The sequence below is a fragment of the Papilio polytes genome, unplaced genomic scaffold (genome assembly GCF_000836215.1).
Source record: "Papilio polytes unplaced genomic scaffold, Ppol_1.0 DF823177.1, whole genome shotgun sequence".
In the NCBI taxonomy this organism is placed as follows: Eukaryota; Metazoa; Arthropoda; class Insecta; order Lepidoptera; family Papilionidae; genus Papilio; species Papilio polytes.
In genome coordinates, this window is record NW_013526027.1 from 2,431,342 (window position 1) to 2,450,019 (window position 18,678).

Below are 18,678 nucleotides of genomic sequence, written 5' to 3' on the forward strand. Positions count from 1 at the left end.
AAACGTATGTACAAAAACGTATTGTTATCTCAAGTTTTATTAAAGGAAACGAAAGGGATGTAAATACATTTTACGTATGTTTCAATAAGAACAAAGGAATAGAATTTTATAAATTTGAAATAATCAGATGAAAGTGTGCAGTTAAGTAGAATCGGTGTCGTGTTTCCAGTCTGAAGTAAGATTGATTCTAATCGAATTAGAAGCAAGTTTAATTAACCAATAATAATAAGCGGGGTTAAGTTCGTTCCACTTAAACAAACGACTTAAACAACTTGACTACACTTTAACTGTCTAAAGTTTCATTAAAGTCTGAATTACTAGCGATTATTAATTTTGATTTTCGATTGTATTTCTTTTGATAAATTGTGTTTTTAAATGCTACTTATTAAAGCCTTTTTATTAATCTTCTATAAAAATATAACGCATTTTAAAATACTTAATAAACTTTCTACAGTAATAAATAAATGCAGTTCAAGAGATTTCGCAATGAAATAAAACAACTAAATGTATAGGAAGGCAGTTAAGCGGGCATCAGACGAGTTAAGCAAGATGGCGGCACATCCGGTCTGCCCGGAAGTGGCTTTAATGCGATCTGCAGAGCTTATAGCGCCCCGGAGTTATCGCACATACTCTACCGCTAGCTTACCAACTTATGTAATCACAAGTTATCATTTTACACCTATAATTTTAATTTCAGAAGTTTTAAGAATAATATATTGTGATATCAATTTGCTAATAATTCGACAGTATCATTCTTGGTGTAAATAAATTTTTATTTAACTAATCTATACTTAATATTATAAAGAGGAAAGATTTGTATTTTTGTATGTATTGAAATAACTCAAGAACTACTGGGCCGATTTTAAAAATTCTTTCACCGTTAGAAAGGTAATTTGTATGTGAGTAACATTGGCTATATATTTTTTTATTTAACAAAACCAACAACGTACATATATAAAACACTTAACATTGAGTATTATGTATAGTAAGGCCAATGACAGGTTTTTATTTATAGTTATAAAAGTATGTAATTCAATAATAAAGAAAAATATGATGAATCAAAAGAAAAAAAGAAAGTCACACATCACGGTAAGGGAGTATAAATGAATGTAAAGAAAAAATAAAATCTTACTAATATTATAAATGCGAAAGCTTAGATGGATGCATGGATGTTTGTTAGGGTCTGCAGCGTAAACAGCTGAATGGATCTCGATGAAACTTGGCACAGACGTGGATGATAGTTTGGAAGAACACATAGGCAATTATTTTATTATTTCATATATTTATTATTTTTTTAATATAATAGGGACGATGTCGCGAGCAACAGCACGATTTATAAATCCCCAGAACTTATTCAAAACTGACTAAATTAAATTAATAATGTATTTAAAATTGACCACTTATCCAATGATTCACAAAAAGCTGTTGCGGCAATTAAAAGCTTCAATTAAAACAACATTTGTCGTCACCGACGCATTCGGGTAACGAACCCGCGACGTTTCGGCAACCCTTGCCCGCCCGCATCACTCTAATTGCCCACATTAATATGACAAATAGATTTACATCGGACTGTTACACTCGCGTTACCATATAATTATGGAATTCGCATTAAGGTCATAGATTTTAACCCTTTCACTGATATCTTTAAATTTTTTTTTAATTTTCTATGCAATCAAAACCTGGTCGTCTCAAAATCAAATACTAATCTGGTAAATGAAGTAAACAACTTTTGGCGATAAGAAAATAGTTAACATTTGACTTGTTTTCCATAGTACCAGGTATTTTTAGAGGCATTGAGACTGTATAAGTTAATTAAAAACCGTTTCTTATCGCTAGAGGTCGCTGTCGTCAATTATTGTACGAATTTCAATAATTATTATTAAACAACGGACTGTGGCGTTACTTCAATACGTTATGACAATCCAAATGTCGTTAACGGGCACACACCCGCGTACCGATTGTCGAGTTAAACTCATTACGCGATCATTTGTCGGCACAACGCGCTTCCTAACTTCACCCCAACACATACTGCATACCATACACTTGAATTTACTGTTGGAGTAAAATATAAATAAAATTATTATTTCCTAGAAAAAGGTTATATCTTAATTAATTCCAAACAATTTGTTAGTTATTAAATTGTTTAAACTATCGTGAGACATTACTTCAAGCGAAAATTAATTAAAAACGGCTCAACTCACGCTTTTTTCTCCGGTGACGGCACCGACTAGTTTCGGATCCTTCGGGGATCCTTCTTCAGGGCGAGTATTATTTAACTTTTGTTTGCGGTCGCGTCGCGCCTCGCACTGCGGGCCAGGGCGCGGAGGGCGCGGTTCGAGGGGGCGGGGGGCGCCAAGAGCGTTGTGGCCGCTTCGTGCTTCGGCGACGGAGATGTCGACGGGTTCAAAAATGTTGAAGTGTCGCTATTGTTGTTATTAAAATTTGTTAGTTAAAAAATCATACAGTTAAAGAAATAATAATCTTACTAATATTATAGCTGCGTTTTGACTGTTTGAACTAAACAGTTGAATGGATTTCGATTAAATTTGGTATAGATGTAGAGTATAGGCTGGAACACATAGGCTACTCAGTTTTTTCTCTGTAATTCTACGCGGACAGAGTCGCGATCGAAAGCAAGTTCTTTATAAGTTCCAATGTACAAAAGTGTTTCGAGTGTAAACTCACAGTAAAGTTGTCATTGTCGTATGTAGACCGTCGTAAAATTAATCGCGTGTCTGTTTAAGTCAATTCAGCTCTCGTTAATTCCGTTAATTAAATGGTGCGTTTAATTTACTTTGATGAGAACTTTGTATTTTCATGATATCATTTCGTCTATATTCTGTTTGATTGAATAAGAAAAGAGAATCTACAATTTACACTTACTTCAAAGTAAACGACATGTAAACTTTATCAAACGATTTATTAGTTTGTTTTGAATTTGCATCAAAAATGAATATGATTTTTGTCATTTATTGTTTTTTTTTTATATGTTTAGTTTTAAATTAATAATTAATGGCTATCACTAATTCTGTGTGTTGCCAAAGATTATGTCGTCATCGATTTGCGTTCTTCATTCTGTTTGTATCTTTTGTCTGGTAAAATTAATTCATTGAAAAAAAAGTGTACATAGATGGATGATTGTAAGAGTTTGCCGCTTAAACGGCTGAACAGATCTCGATGAAATTTGTCACGGATGTAGAGCATAGTCTGAAGGAACATAGGCTACTTACTTTTTAAAAAAATTCTACCAGGAATTCCAAAGATATTTAAACATATATTGCTCCATAATATTAATAGTTTGTTGTACTAACATCTGTACATGTGCAGAACAGTCGTACTGGTCGCGTTGTGGTGGGATGCATGATCCAATTGTCGTCCACTAAATTGATACTCTATTTGGCTCAATTAAACATTAATTAGTGCCGCTAATGAACACCGCGCGCACGCTCTATTGTTCTGTGTTATGACAGTTCTATTGTCTCAATGCTCGCCATTCATTTGCACTAAAAGGATTTTTACGTCCATCTATCTAAACTTTCGCATTTATAACATTATTAAGATAATTTATACATTTCCTTATCGTGTCATGTCCTTCAGTTGACAATGAAATTACACTTTGGTGATTTTCAAAGTTGTTTTCTAGGACCGAGCACTTATTTTAGAAAAAAATAGTTTCTTGTAAATTTCTTGTAAAAAACAATTGTAATGTAATGTTGCCAGTTCAACATTACATTACAATTGTTTTAGTTGTTTACAGAAAAAATCTTCCTTTTCGATACATTAGTTACACCAGTAAATAAACTATTAAATCACCGAAACCCTTGACAATAAACACAAAACATTAAATTCAAAAGTCACCAGAACAGATTCCAATCAAGCGACCACAGTCCGGACAAAAGGGCTCGTCCACACGACCCGTGAATAATCGGGCGACCCGTGGCGCGCTTAAAAAAGCGGAAAGCTGATGGTCATTAAGCCGCAGGGGTGTGTCACCCTACAATCTCGATCGCTTAACGCTGAATTGATTCGAATCTGCTGGATAAACAAAGCGACAATCGACACGCGCCGTCGTACGCTTCGAGAACGCCATTGGCGACAAATGTACCGTGATAGGAACTTACGTTTCCTCCTCATGAATGCAAATGACGAGTCATTTTAGGGCAATCTGCGGGGAATGTATAACATTACAGGCAAGGGTGGATTCAAGATGGGAATATGAACACTGAACAACTGAATTAATAAGGCAAGAATAATAAAATAACAAACTGAAATCTTTGGAAAGAATTCAAACCATTTATACGTAATAATACATGGACCTCTTTTCACCTTATCATATTTTTTAATGTCTGTAAAGAATGTCACAAACACATTTAACTATGCGTATGTAAGAATACTTCGTAAAAATCCTTTATTTTAAATTTCACTAGTTAAGTTAGAGTTCGTAATTGTGATGCAAAGTATATTCTTATAGCAGTATTCATGTTCAAGTACTCGACAGGGGCGGCGCCCCGCTGCGTGTCGCCGCGGGCTCTCAATATACTGCGACAACACGCGCCGCACGCGTGCCGCATGACCGTGCGTTCGTGTGGAAACACCTTTATATTTACGTACAATTGTTTTTGGTAAATGTTAAATATCAAAACATTACCTAAGACAATAAGAGCGCGCACACTTTTGACTAAACTATCGCATAACTGTATAGTCGCGCTTAGACTCCTATTACCTTATATGAAGTTGCGCACACTACTCGATTTTTAGTTGTGCAACTTAACAGTTGAATTAGCTGCAAAACAATCGACAATCGATAATTGGACAACTGTTGTGCGATAGTTTAGTCAAAGGTGTGCGCCCGCTCTAACCATTAGATAGTATTACATATGATAAAAATAACTTATTCTTTAGTGTTACCCACATTAGCAACGCCTGCATACAGCATAAAGTGGTCATAAAAAAATAAATCAGATTCTGTGTTCATTGACGCGGTAGGATTGCGCGACCTTTTCATATCAACCCTTCACTGACCGCGCCCCCATGCGGGCCGTGCCAAAACTAACGTACGGGTTAAACGCCTTAATTGTTTTTAAGGCGTTACATTGTTATGTTTTATTATGATAACGCAATGGGCTGTCGCTCCTATCAATTTTCAATAATCATTTTAAACAATTTGGATGAAATAAATTTTTATTCACTTTTAGATCTAACATTTTATTAAATTCTTACAGCCATTAATATTTTTGTCGTGAACAACCGCTAAGATATTAAAAAACTAACAAAGATGAAAAATGTGCACCTCATTCGCCAACTGAAATATAGTTCTCATTCGATTGTAGAGCTCGTTAATATAACGAACTAACGTGGCCAACGAAACACGCAAAGTTTGTTGTACACACCAAGACAAGCTATCGCTATACATTACAAATGAAAAATATATCCCTATATTGACATGGATATAAGCGAAATTGATTTGTATAAATAGACTAGATTTCGCCCGCGACTCCTTCCGCGTGGAATTAAAAAAATACAAAGAATGTGTTTATACCAAATTTCATCGCAATCCGTTCAGCCGTTTAGGCTACAAACTCTAACAAACATCCATCCATCCATATAAACTTTCACATTTAATATAATATTATAGTATGATTTTTGTTTGCAAAATGTGGTATTGCAAATCATAATTGTATTTGTTTGCATTTCAGTGCTTGTGTTAAAGATATAAAAAGCGATAATATAGCTTACTGTGTGTAAGCTTTAAACACTACGAGTGTACCCACATTACACGTGTTCATTTGTTACCTCCAGAGCCGACTCGTCAGCGGATAAACTGCACTTCCGCGCTGACTAACTTCACACTTTTCTACATACAAGGATGTATATCTGAGGGCCATCACAATTATTCCTTTGTTTTTGTAATGTCGTTGACAAAAGTATTAGTATTGGTCAGCGTCTCTACCGTACCATTAAATCTCATACAATGTTTTTCGATTACGTTGTCTCACTGTCACTCATTCGTGATAGAGTCTATGTTCCTTTAGTATGGCTACTATGGGAACATTGGGTAGCTAAGGAATGTTATATCTGGAATTTAATTTAGGAGAAACTGGGGTAAATCCCATCTTTTACATCATCACTTGACGGCTGTTTTTATTCTGGTCATGGTCGAGCTGGTCATCGGCAGAGTACGCCACAGCTACAAAGGGTCTGTCGTAAATTATTTGTTTAAACTTGCGAAAAATGAAAAATAAAAATGCACTTTTCACAGTCAATTAACAAGATATCATTTTCGATTTTCGATTTTCGATTCGCGAATTGAATAAACTTGTCGGATAGTGATGAATGTAACTGCAACGGGGAGCCTAATTGCGTCTGATCCAAATAACGAATTAAAGTACCACCCGGTAATTTGTGCGGGAGTTGCTTTATCGCTCCCTACAATTTGCATAGCAATGCTAGGACTAGGGTGACCATAACATGGACAATACAGAACGGACCAATTTTATTTCATTATTATCACATTTATTTAACGATTAATTAAGATGTCCTAAAGTGTACATTTCTTTTTCTAAATCTACCCTGATAGTACCTTAGACCATTAAATGACCCTGAGTATGGAAATGAAAATCAATAAGCAAATCACTAATCTTATGTTGAAACAGTGTTTGTTTTTAAACTTTCGTAAATTAATATTTGGAAAAATTGTTCAATTACTAATAGGACTGATATAGTCTATCCAATTGCATGGAGATGTTTATAATTGTTTTAGGCGTCGCATGGTACTAAAATTTAATTTAAAAACTTTTTTTTTTATTCTTTATTTAAAAATTTAATTTAAAACCTTTGGCTGGCGATACCCTTGCACATGGCTGCACATAAAGCTTTGAATTAATATAGGCAGATAAATTAACATTAATTTTTTTCTCTAAAAGAATCTTTTAACCTGCAATATGGTGCAATATGGATGCTCTACGAAGTCGGGTGGCTGGCTCGCCACTTTTCGAACTTGCCGCGTAGCTATAACGCGCCCCCCGCCGCAGCCCCCTGCACCCGCGAGCCTCGGGAATGATTTACCTAATAAAAATTATGCTGATTTATTTACAACTTTTATCATTTCCCGCGCATATAATTTGTTCCGCGCATCCGACTCTTGATTACTTAAGGAATTGGATTTTGTTCGTTTCCAAGTTGTTTGTTGTTGCTCGGATATTGTTAGTGGTGTATTATATTTGTTGTTTCAATTTAATGAGACTTCTTGACTCGAAAAAGTCATACGGATAGTCTCCCTTCGTTATGTTTGTGTTACCATAGTTTAACATTGAAATCAGAATTAGCGTAAAAGCGGGCGCATACCTTTAACTAAAGTAACTATCGCAAAACTGCTGTGCGATTGTCGATTGTTTCGCAGCCAATTCAACTGTTTAGTTGCACAACTAAAAATCGAGTATCTTCATATAAACATATAGGAATAATAGCGCGACTAAACAGTGGTGCGATAGTTTAGTTATAAGTGTACGCGTGCTCTAAAGAGGATAAACGAGATGTATTTTTTAATCTACAACATCCTAAGTATCTTATTTATAAATTCGAAATCTGAATTATTTTCAAATCGATTTAAAACACGTGTGTATTTTTATTTTTTTTTATATAAAACTAATACCTATATTCTATACTAGACACGGTTAAAGCCAAGACGCAAAAACAAGTGAATGTGGAATGGCACTCCGACGTCAAAGGCAAGAGAAGCGATTCCTTGCAAATTGCATTTACGCGTCCCACGGGCACCTTATCGAGTTTGACTCTCAAAGAGGCGGAATTTTTAAAAACTTAGACTCAGGTGTACGATGTACTTCGAATTGTGGTTTCGCTTTGTTCTCCGAATGGGGTTGACGAAGTTAGCAAGTTTCGGCGCTCCCGGATAATTTGTGTTCCCGGCCGCGGGATACGATTACGAGTTCTCCGGAATCGAGTTCTGTTCGCCGCTTGTAGCCAGCGACAATCTCGTTTGGAACCGAGTGGACTTAATGTTTAACTTTGTAGTTAATAACGTAATAAGTTATTTGCTTAGTATAGCTGCTACGATTGTAGGAGTATTAAAAGTTATGTTAAGTTTGTTACAGTACTAAATAATATATGTGTATATTTTAATATCGCACAACTGTTGTGCGATTGTCGATTGTTTCGTAGCCAATTCAACTGTTTAGTTTCATAACTAAAAATCAAGTAGTGTGCATCTCTCCATATAAGCTCAAAGGAATCAAAGCGCGACTAAACAGTTGTGTGACAGTTTAGTTTTAGGTGTGCGCTGATTTATTGTAACTTCCATTGTTTTTTATGAAATTAAAAAATCGTATAAATCTGTTATACATATAAATGAAAAACAAAGCTAATAATCCGAACAACGCATCTCGCTCATAGCGTGAAATGAGGCCATTTCTATTCTGTTCGCAAACGAATTCACAACTCGGCGAAACTCATAAAATCATCCGCGAAACACACTTTTATTAAACGCAAACAGAGCCGCTGGCTTGCGCATAAGTTAACATAACATTTCACTTGTAAAAAGATAATTTAGGATGTCCGTAGAAATGTACGCGGATCCAATCTACCTCAGCTCCCGTAGGCGACTCGGTAATTGCTTAAGAGAAAAATCCAAATGAGAAATGAAAAGGGAATGTTCAGAGGGAAAATTATATAATTGAATATCTTTTCCGTAAGTATTATGAGGTATAAAATATGGTAATTAAATTCTAGCTCACGGCAACGAGCCGGGATCAGTTGGGTTATGAATTTATGAACATTCGGTTGCGCCGCGTCTATTAAAAATGTAATTTTACATAAAAAATCAACGTTTTCAATAAGAATAAATCATATTTAAGCATAGGTATTATCAAGAAGATTTATATTAACAAATATAAAATACATACTCTTAGATTGAAAGTTATCAAAGCAAAAAAACAAATTTTCAATTCAAATTGTTTGAATTAGTTTTTCAAATGTTAAAATTACACCTAACGCAATGTACAATTTTGTTATCGTTGGATTGATTCCCGTCGATATTATCGGGAATTCTCAATAGGATAAAAAGGTTCGGATAAAATGAAGGTCCGAAATCGAGGTCCGGATTAAGAAATCGAGTCACGGAGCGTCACGACGCGACGACGCGGCGACGTAACGAGTTTACCGCACAAACACTCGTGATTGCTAACGACCGGGCTGAGAGGAAATCCTATTCCTTTGCCCCAAGCTTACAAACCAAACGGACAAATTCACTCTGAGATACGTTTACATAGAACTCTGACAGATTACGACCAAACTGAATAAATGTTGCAAAAGTGCAAAAACTTTTATAACTATATTAAAAAAATTAAAGAAATGTATGAAATAATTACAAATTACTGCAAATTGGCATTGTTTGTCATGTCGATATGCATCTGATTTTATTTTGTGTATTTATACATTTTCCTGTTATAAATATCTACGTAAAATGTTTTCAACGACTGAAATTATTTATAAGGTAAATAATTTTACTCACCCTCAGCAAACGCGGGAAAGCGAAACGGATAAACTAAACTGTATGAAGCCGAGGATAAATAACTCACAATGTAACGGGACCGGAACGTTCTTAACATCAAAAAGGAGCTATTATGAAAAATCGTAACGCATTTACTGGGCGGACTCTGTTAAATTATTCATGAGTGAAATTGCTACTCCGTACAGTCGCCTCACGTGAGAACCTTGTGGTAATTGTGATAAGATTCAAAAGGCGTGCGTCTATGTCTTGGAGGTACGGGTCGCAGCCGGGGGTGCGCCCCGCCCACTCACGATAGTTGCGTGGGTTAGAGGGTTGATTTCTTCATTGGATGTTTTTTAAATTGGAATACTTGTAAGATATCTTTTAGTATGAATAACAGTTGATGTGAACTTTGAAATCTTAAGATGAAAATAGTTAAAACTAATTTATATCTGTGCGACTTATATTCAAATATAAAATAGTACTGTTTTCTCACAAATTCAGACGTAAATTAGTTACAGATCTATTTATCACTAATGGAGTAAATTCAATCTAATGAAGTGTTACCTATATTTAACAGGAAATATACTTTTTACGTCCCCAATTCACGAGTCTAAAGTCCTTTTTAACATTTGGTATAACGGCACACGTTTCTTAAGCTACTAAGAACAAATAAATCACTCGATTGAGTTATAAATATAACTAAAACGACCCTAATATTAAACACAAAGACGACCGAGGCTCCACAAACGCTCTTCAATTCGTGACGGAACCCTTTGAGCGCTCTAATTAATATAATTTAAGCGCGTAATTAGAGGACACGTGTGACGCAACGCATAGTGATGTCCTGTGCGTGACGAATGTAATTATATCGATAAATTGATACAGTTTCAAACATTATGAATAGTCATATTACAATTAGTTAATATGACTTTTCATAATGATAATTACTAAAAACAGTAATTAAAATTATAATAAGGAATTTCATTAAATAATTTGTAAAGAAGGGAGGAGGAAATATTAAACATTTCTTAAAGCATTTGATCACATGGGGATGCGATTTTTGATAGTTTTACCTATCAGTTCTACAACAATACGATTTAAATGGGTTTGAAAGCTATAATGAAATTAAAAATGCTCGATATTGTGTGATTTATTTCCCATCCCTAAAACCAAGTTGTCGCGCGCGTTTCCATCCTCCGTGCCGACTTCATTCAACGTTTTAATTTATGCCTTTTTTACGCAATAACGTTTAATTGGACTTTATTTATCACTTTTAATTTTTCTAATTTGATAACATGAGCTGTGTTTTATTAGAATTTATGAAGCGACGTCCGTTGAGGACGAACGCGGTGCGGGGCGGGGCGGTGCGGTGCGGGGCGCGGGGACTCTAGTGTTGTATCAATTTAAATGCCTAATTCTGACAAATGTGTTTCGATTAGAATCATTAGAACAATTTTGTTTTCTTTTCAAACAAATTATACATTCATCTATCGATTTGTATCACGACTTAAGTTATATTGATGATGTTTTAATATTTTCACGGTACGAAATTTTGATTCGATTTATTTTGATTTAAGAGACTTTTTTTTCAACAAATAATCTATTTTTCATTATTAAAGTTCAACCCCAAGTCAACCCTGATACCAGAGCCTTGTTTGATGGCTTAAAAAACAAAAGCTTCGAAGATTTTTAAAACCATAAGCAGTTTAAAGTCCGCGGGGAGTCGCGGTACATTAGCGGTCGGAGCTACAAATGTTATTATTTTCTTGCGTCGGATTACCGCGGATTGAGGATTCGAGGTTTAGAGGTACTCAGAGGGTTAAAGCACTTTTACGATGCTAGAAATTGATTTTATCTTATCGATATTCAAATGCTAATCGATACTTAAATCGATGCGTTCTGAAGGCCTAGTTTTAGTCCCTTTTCATTCACATCCTTTTCTTATAGAGAAAGGAAATCGATTTGACGATTGTCTCGTGCATCTGCTCCTTCGTCGCTAAGGGGTAGGCAATGTATCTACAAGTGTATATCCCCTACCCTGTCCTTTAAAGATATGCAACGCATTTGCAAGCGGTCACTTCACTATTGATGGTCGCCTGATCGTTTGTCATCCAAAAACCCAAAGTTTCAACAAAATTTAACAAATGTTGAAGATGTTGAATATCTTATATTGGGCAAATATTCCAAGTACGTTCACAATAAAAATGTAACCTTACGTACGTAGATTATTCATGTGTCGTGGCGAACGCATTACCTGATTACGTGCACTAGGCGCGCACCGCGACCCCACTCGCTGTAATTCCACAAATGGCTGTAACTTGAGCCCGCAACGGTTTAAAATTGAAATTTATATGCGCGCATTATACATGAGGCGCGGGATTACAGGGCTCAAAGAATATGATGGACCCGGGGCTCTAGTACCCTAGAGACCAGAATAGTTGGTTTTACGTCTTGTAATCTTTGATATTTAATTTAAAAAAAAACTTGTTATAAGATGTGATCAGTTAGACGTTAAAGAATCATGTAATTGACTATTTTAGCTAACTTTTTACCAAATTTAGTAAAAAATAATCGATTTTATTAATTCCTTATCTTCAAGTTAATTCTTTAAATTGCTGTTTTAAAATCGTAAAACCGTATATAAAAGAAAATTTGTCAAATTTAGAAGACATTAAATCTTAAAATAATAGCGTCTTAAACTTTAAAATTATTAATATTCCATTAAAAATGTCTAGAGTTAAAAAAGCGGGGTAATTTCACGAGGGAGGGGCGATTATGACGATTAAATATGCATTAACGAATTTTCCTCCTTAAAAGCTGAAAAAAACGGCGTAAAGAGAAAATTGGCAATTAGACCCTCCCTCCCCCAACCTTACACACCTCCCACTTAAATTGTTCCTTAAAGATGTAAAGTGTGGCTTCGTTTTAACGTTTTACCTGTCTTGTAAAAGCTAACTTAATAAGACGTCAGTTTTAACGTAGATATATTTTTATAACTAATTTATACATTGAAGGTCTGAAAGTTTACTTGAAGAATTTAAGGAGAGCCTTTATTTAGCCTGAAAATTGTCTGAACATAGGTGTGTCACGGGCTTCGTCCTCTGATCTAAGCTAGATCTAAGGCACAGTTACCATCGTAATACTGTTTTCATCTTAAAAGTCTCCTCGCCATGACGATACCCATGCGTAGAATTAAGTGAATAGTTTCACACGTCTTTCCGAAAGATGGCGTAATATGCTGAATATCATTTATTTTAAATCTGTATAAAATCGTCAAAAAGACAAAGAGCAGAAATAAAAAGGCGTGAAGAATTGGCAACACTTAAGGCTACATTAAAGTATTCCTTAGGTGTACAAAGCGTTCATTGGCTCCAAGATTATTCGATTGTCGTTCGTCTTTGATATTCAACATCATGAAATGCCTGACACGGGCGCATGAATAAATGATCAAAATATAGTTGTGCCGGTAACGGAATACACACTTGGCGCGCACAAATGAAAATTAATTATGCAACACGATAAATTGACAGTAATTTGTTGTCGCAGGCGCTTCGCTTATGAAGTTATGTTAACGATATTGTATTACACACAAATGTATACTGTAGAGAGGCAATAGCGTTAAATCATATATTTTAAATTGTAGCTTGATAAGACATAAAAATAATGTAATATCTGTGAAAAGATGTATAATAAACTACAGTTTATTCAATATTTTAATGAAAACGGATTCACAGACTTACTCTGAAGTTTAAATCTAGCTGTTGCTCGCGACTTTGTCTGCGTCAAGTAAAAATAAAAAAGTAAAAAACACATGTTACTAATTACGTAGCTTTTAAATGGTGAAAGAATTTTTGAAATCGGTTCAGTAGTTTTTGAGTTATTTCAATATATACAAAAATACAAATCTTTCCTCTTTATAATATTAGTATAGATATAGATATACTTGTAGATTATGAATTCGTTACCTTAATAATATGCTTTTATTTACCTTAATTGTCTTAAGTTCTATTTCATTTTAACTATTTATAGATTTCCTTTGTACTTCTAGATATATGTATAGTCCGGTCGTCAAAGCTCCCCCTGGTGTCGCAATAATCAGTTAATTGCATGAATAATTAACGCCAGTCATTACCTACACTCAAACTTGCGCCTTAACGTTCAATACAGAAATGTTCCCACTACAATACTGACAAGAGCTTAGCTTTATAAATTAATGTATTTGTATATATTCTAATATGTATAATATACTAGATATATATATAATACAAAAAGGCGCTGTCTTCATTTTAAAAGCAGTAAAGTATAATGTAAAATTCTCGTAATATAAATGCGAAAGTTTAGATGGCTGGATATTTATTTTTGCCTAATTTATTGAACGGATCTCCATAATGATAGTATGGAAGAACACAAAGGGTACTTACTTGTGTTTTTCTTTAATTCCACGCGGACGGTGTCGCAGTCGAAAGCAGGTATTTAATAGTTTTCGGTCATTATAAGCCTCCCTGAGAAACATGGTAGTTCCGATATCGTTTTGTCTTGAGTTCCAGATGTACGTATAAACCACTAGCTGTTCCCGTGCGCCTTCATCCGCATGTAATTATGAAAATTTCATTTTATTGTTTACATTTCTCAAATTATCAATAGCAAATGTCAAAATGACATGACATGACCTTGGCAACCTCGCTTCCTTGATGTTGGCAGCAACTTACAGTCTCTTTCCCACATTAGGGTTTTTATCCAAATTATTTACTCCCTAAGTTTAATAGCGTGAAAATATATAGCCTAAAGCGTGACGTAAGTGTAGGGCGTTTTATTAAATAAAGAAGTATTCAAAAATATGCTGGAATTGCTGTCATCTTAGGCAACAAAGAAGTGTGTGTTTACGCTTTATTATAATAGTGTAGATATACATCCATCCAAATATTAGTAACATTACCGAAATTTATCAAGCGTAAACAAAACTTAACCTAATTCTGTCATCGCACTAAAGTAATAAATACTTGAAAATATTAATACCGGCCCATTTCATTGAAAGCAATTACCGGAGGTGTTAAAGGTTACATCAATTCTCTTTGTTCGGAATCCTTCTTGTATTCAATTCGCTAGTTGAATATTCATATTAGCAGAGACTGGAAGGAGGTCGTTTTCCTACCCCCCACTCTACCCCGTTCCTACCCGCGGAAACCAATTAATAGAGGCACGCTTCGTTAGCCAGTCCCAAGATGTCTTGACCCTTGTACCTAATGGAATCTACACAGCCCCAATGCTGTACTTTGTATTCTGGCAAATTAATTATTAGTTAGCAAATGACATTTCATATTAAAGATCAGAGAAGAAGCCATTTTCTCTGTTCAAATACAGTTCGTCGTGTTAAAATTTCTATGTCCGACAATTTAATGTCATCCAGATCTTCTTCTCAAATAAAATAAAATAATGCAGAAATTTTAATTATCAAAAATAATTAGAAGGTGGAATGATCATAGTTCTTACTGATATTATAAAAGCGAAAGTTTATATGGATGGATGGATGTATGTTAGAGTTTGGAGCGTAAACTGTTAAACGAGTTTTGATTTAATTAGGCATAGATGTACAGCATAGCCTATTTACTTTTGTTTTATTTAATTCCACACGGAAGGAGTCGCGGGCGAAAACTAGTGGTTAATAAACCAATACGTTCCAATACGTTAATTCCGAAATAAAACATGAATTGAATCACACCTCACCCTTTAAAATGTCTATAGTCTGGCGATCGAAATATAATGTAAGGATTCAGTTTGTTAAGCCAAACTTATTAGCATTGTAGCGTTAAGTTATTACATATCTCTGTAGTGTAAAGTAGCGCAAGGGCAGAGGGTGTAGTTTGTACTACAGACAGTGCAAGCCGAGCTGTCAGTAGCGACCGACGGCTCCCATCAATTATTACGCGCCGTAATGAACGCAAATCCTTTGATTCCATTGAACGAGTGCCCTGGGGAATTCGAGCTGCAATTCACAAGCGATAGCGGATTTAGACTAACAGTGAATTGCTTAGAATTGACGAGTTAAAATAAAGATCGTAGTTTTTTTATTGAATTAAAACATTTTTGTAACATTAAAAATTAAAATCTTAAAAGGCCGAAATATAAAAGTATTTGACGTGTAATGCAGTACCGTTACTTAATTCACTATTTTTAGTAAACCGTCGAAAAGTAATAAAAGTAGTTAGTTAGTTAGTTAGTGGTAGAAACGATAATATTCACGATTTTTGATTTTTGGTTACGATGAGTGTAATCTGAAAGAGTTCTTAATTTCGTTTTTCTCTCTAATTTCTACAAAGATGTTATCTCAAGCGTCACCTACTATAATAAAATATACATTACTTCGTAAGACGAACAGAAGTTACTTTAGAGTTATGAATATTCTGCATAAATATAAACCCGCTGTCGCTTGTGCTCTGTGACAGTAGTTCCGCTACATCGGCTATGCACTGAGGGAATGTGGGAGCGCGACACCTACGCTCCACTCCGCTCATTTCATTGTCTCCAATCTCTTCACAGCTGTGCAATGCTGCTGAATTTTACAGCACCAACCCATCGAGCACGTACGTGCTAAAACAATTTGATATATTGCTTTTTGTTAGTTTTTTAGGTAAAATTTTAGTAACCAATGCTGGAAACAAATTTGTTTCAGTCATAATTACATTTTGTGTCTATTTATACCGAACTGTTCCAGTAAGTAACGTAGGTAACTCAGATAAATAAAGTTTCAATATTAAGCTACAATAACACTATTTACCAGCTTAATACAATAGTTTTACTTAGGTATTGAAAACTAGTATACGTAAAAATATGTAAACTATTAGAAAGAAATATATTAAATGTATCTAATACTAGCTATCGCCCGCGACTCCGAAGGCGTGGTATTAAAAAAAACCAAGTAGCCTAAGTGTTCTTCCAGACTATCCACTACATCTGTGCCAGATTTCATTGAGATACGTTCTGCTGTTTAGGCTACAAACTCTAACAAACATCCATCAAAACTTACACAATCATAATATAAGTAAGAAATAAAGCATCTGCTTCATGTTATATCAATGTTAACCCTTAACATAATAAACTCTGAATCTGATAAGATAAGTAGAAGTATCATATAATTGGATTGTCAAAGTGAATTTTATTCAAAGTAGTAAATAAAATAAGACGTTCGTCTCGAATCGTCGGTTGGCTGATCGCAAACGATATTTAGGGATCAAAGTGGCGCGGGACGTCGCAGTAGATCGATACCGGTACAGCTCTATTTCTTTCTGCACTCAAATATATTCAGAGGAGATATTTTGAATGCTTTATTTTAATCTAAATAACATGTGAAAAGCACAGCATTAAGTTGATTATAGACGACAATATTTACTATATTGTTGCGAATTAAAACGATTTGATAACTTCTTAACTATATTTATTAATTCAAGTTCTGACTTCACAAACTAACATCACCATATAGCAACCTATTCTGTATAACAATCAAAGAGTATCAAAAAGCATAAAATCTGTCATAAATTAATATTATCAAAGAACATTCTACGTAACACTATAATCATATATTATCTATGAAAGATTTGTATTTTCGTATGCATTGAAATAACTCAAAAACTACTGGACCTATTCCAAAAATTATTTTACTATTCTAAAGCTATGTTATCAGTGAGTAACATAGGCTTTTTATTATTTTTTAATTTCATGCAGACGAATTCGTGAGCAACCGTTAGTACCTAAAAATAAAATTGTGCAGAACAAATGAAATAATTTACCAGAGCATAGACTTATAGTATGACTTTCTTTGCAGTTCTGGTGCATTCCGGTCGTCTGGAGGCGAGCAGGCGCCCGCGCCCCCCGCGCCTCCGCTCTTCCTACCTCCACACCTCTCGCATCTTTCACACCACCTCAACCAACTGTCGCAGCCGTTCTTCCCATTAAAAGGTAAAATTTAACCGAAATTCGGTAGACAATAAATGCCTTTACTGACTTACAAACATGATAATTAAGAAGAAAAATGAACCACAAATTCAAGTAAGAGAACAATTTGTGTCCAATGTCTATAAAAGATGCGCCCCCTAAACCTTTATAACTGTAGTTAAAAAACTTTTAAATATGTATAGGGAATTTGCTATCAACTAATATCAATCACCATCTTATTGTAATAAAACAAATTTTAGAATCAGTCAGTTTTTACATTGAAAATTTTTCTTACGTCTCCAGGTTGGGGCGCCCCATGTCCCTGCTGTCCTAAAGAGGAAGCACGTTCCTCGAGCGTGGCGGAGTTACGTCGTAAAGCACATGAGCATTCCGCAGCTTTACTGCACTCGCTGGCGAGCTTCCAGTCGCGGGCGCTGCTGCCGCTGCCTCTGCCGCCGCTGCCGCTGCCCTTGCCGCTACTGCCTCACGACTCAAACCCGCCGACAAACAACGAACACAAAATTATGGAGTAAGGATTGTTTTGCAGCCCGGAGTTTATTTCTTTGATAAAATCCTATACTTTGTGTACTGTAGACCGGTACGATATAGGAGAAAGGACAGTGTCGCGGCTTTAACAATTTTTTGTCTTGCTATTATGACCATGAAATTGTACTCTTATTTACTTTATTGAACTCGTCGGTGTGAAAACCTTATATGATATTTATATCTTTTGTTTCATATGAAAGCAGTTTCTTCAAAAATCGTAAGTAAAAATATGAATAAGATTAAAATAAAAAAAATGTTTGTGTAATGAAAAAAGCAGAAAGTTTTGAAAATATTCACATAAAACTATAACTGTAAAATTATGTATTTAATGAAAATAACTAAATATGTATGTAAAATGTTTTATCTCGAAAAGTGAATTGTATGTGCCATTTATAATTGTGCCAATGTTTAGTGCCATATGTTTAATTTTTATAAATTAACATGTAAATAGTCAAGATCTTCAAAAAATTTAGACTTGTTTTTATATTTAAGTATAAGCTATATGTGAACAAGCATTTTATAAATTAGCTTCCACAAGAGAACTTGATACTAAAATGTTTTAGGTCCTGTCCCACCACTGGCTGATAGCTAGATAGCTTAAAAGTGACGTCACTGTCAGATAGAGTAATAAATTCCGATATTTCCATCACATATTTTATATGTTGTTATCTGACTATTAACAGAATTGTGGGACA

At 34.8% G+C, this 18,678-nt stretch overlaps 1 protein-coding gene across 1 annotated transcript in view; it reads left to right on the plus strand.

Annotated features, from left to right (window-relative positions):
* Positions 1-18,178, plus strand: part of LOC106105126 (WAS/WASL-interacting protein family member 3-like) — a 48,342-nt gene extending 30,164 nt beyond the window's left edge. Inside the window, exons 8-9 of the mRNA XM_013285357.1 lie at positions 17,328-17,461; positions 17,741-18,178. Coding sequence (XP_013140811.1) covers positions 17,328-17,461; positions 17,741-17,970 — 364 coding nt within the window. The 3' untranslated portion in view covers positions 17,971-18,178. The remainder of the gene's footprint in view (positions 1-17,327; positions 17,462-17,740) is intronic.
* The last annotated feature ends 500 nt before the right edge of the window (positions 18,179-18,678 follow it).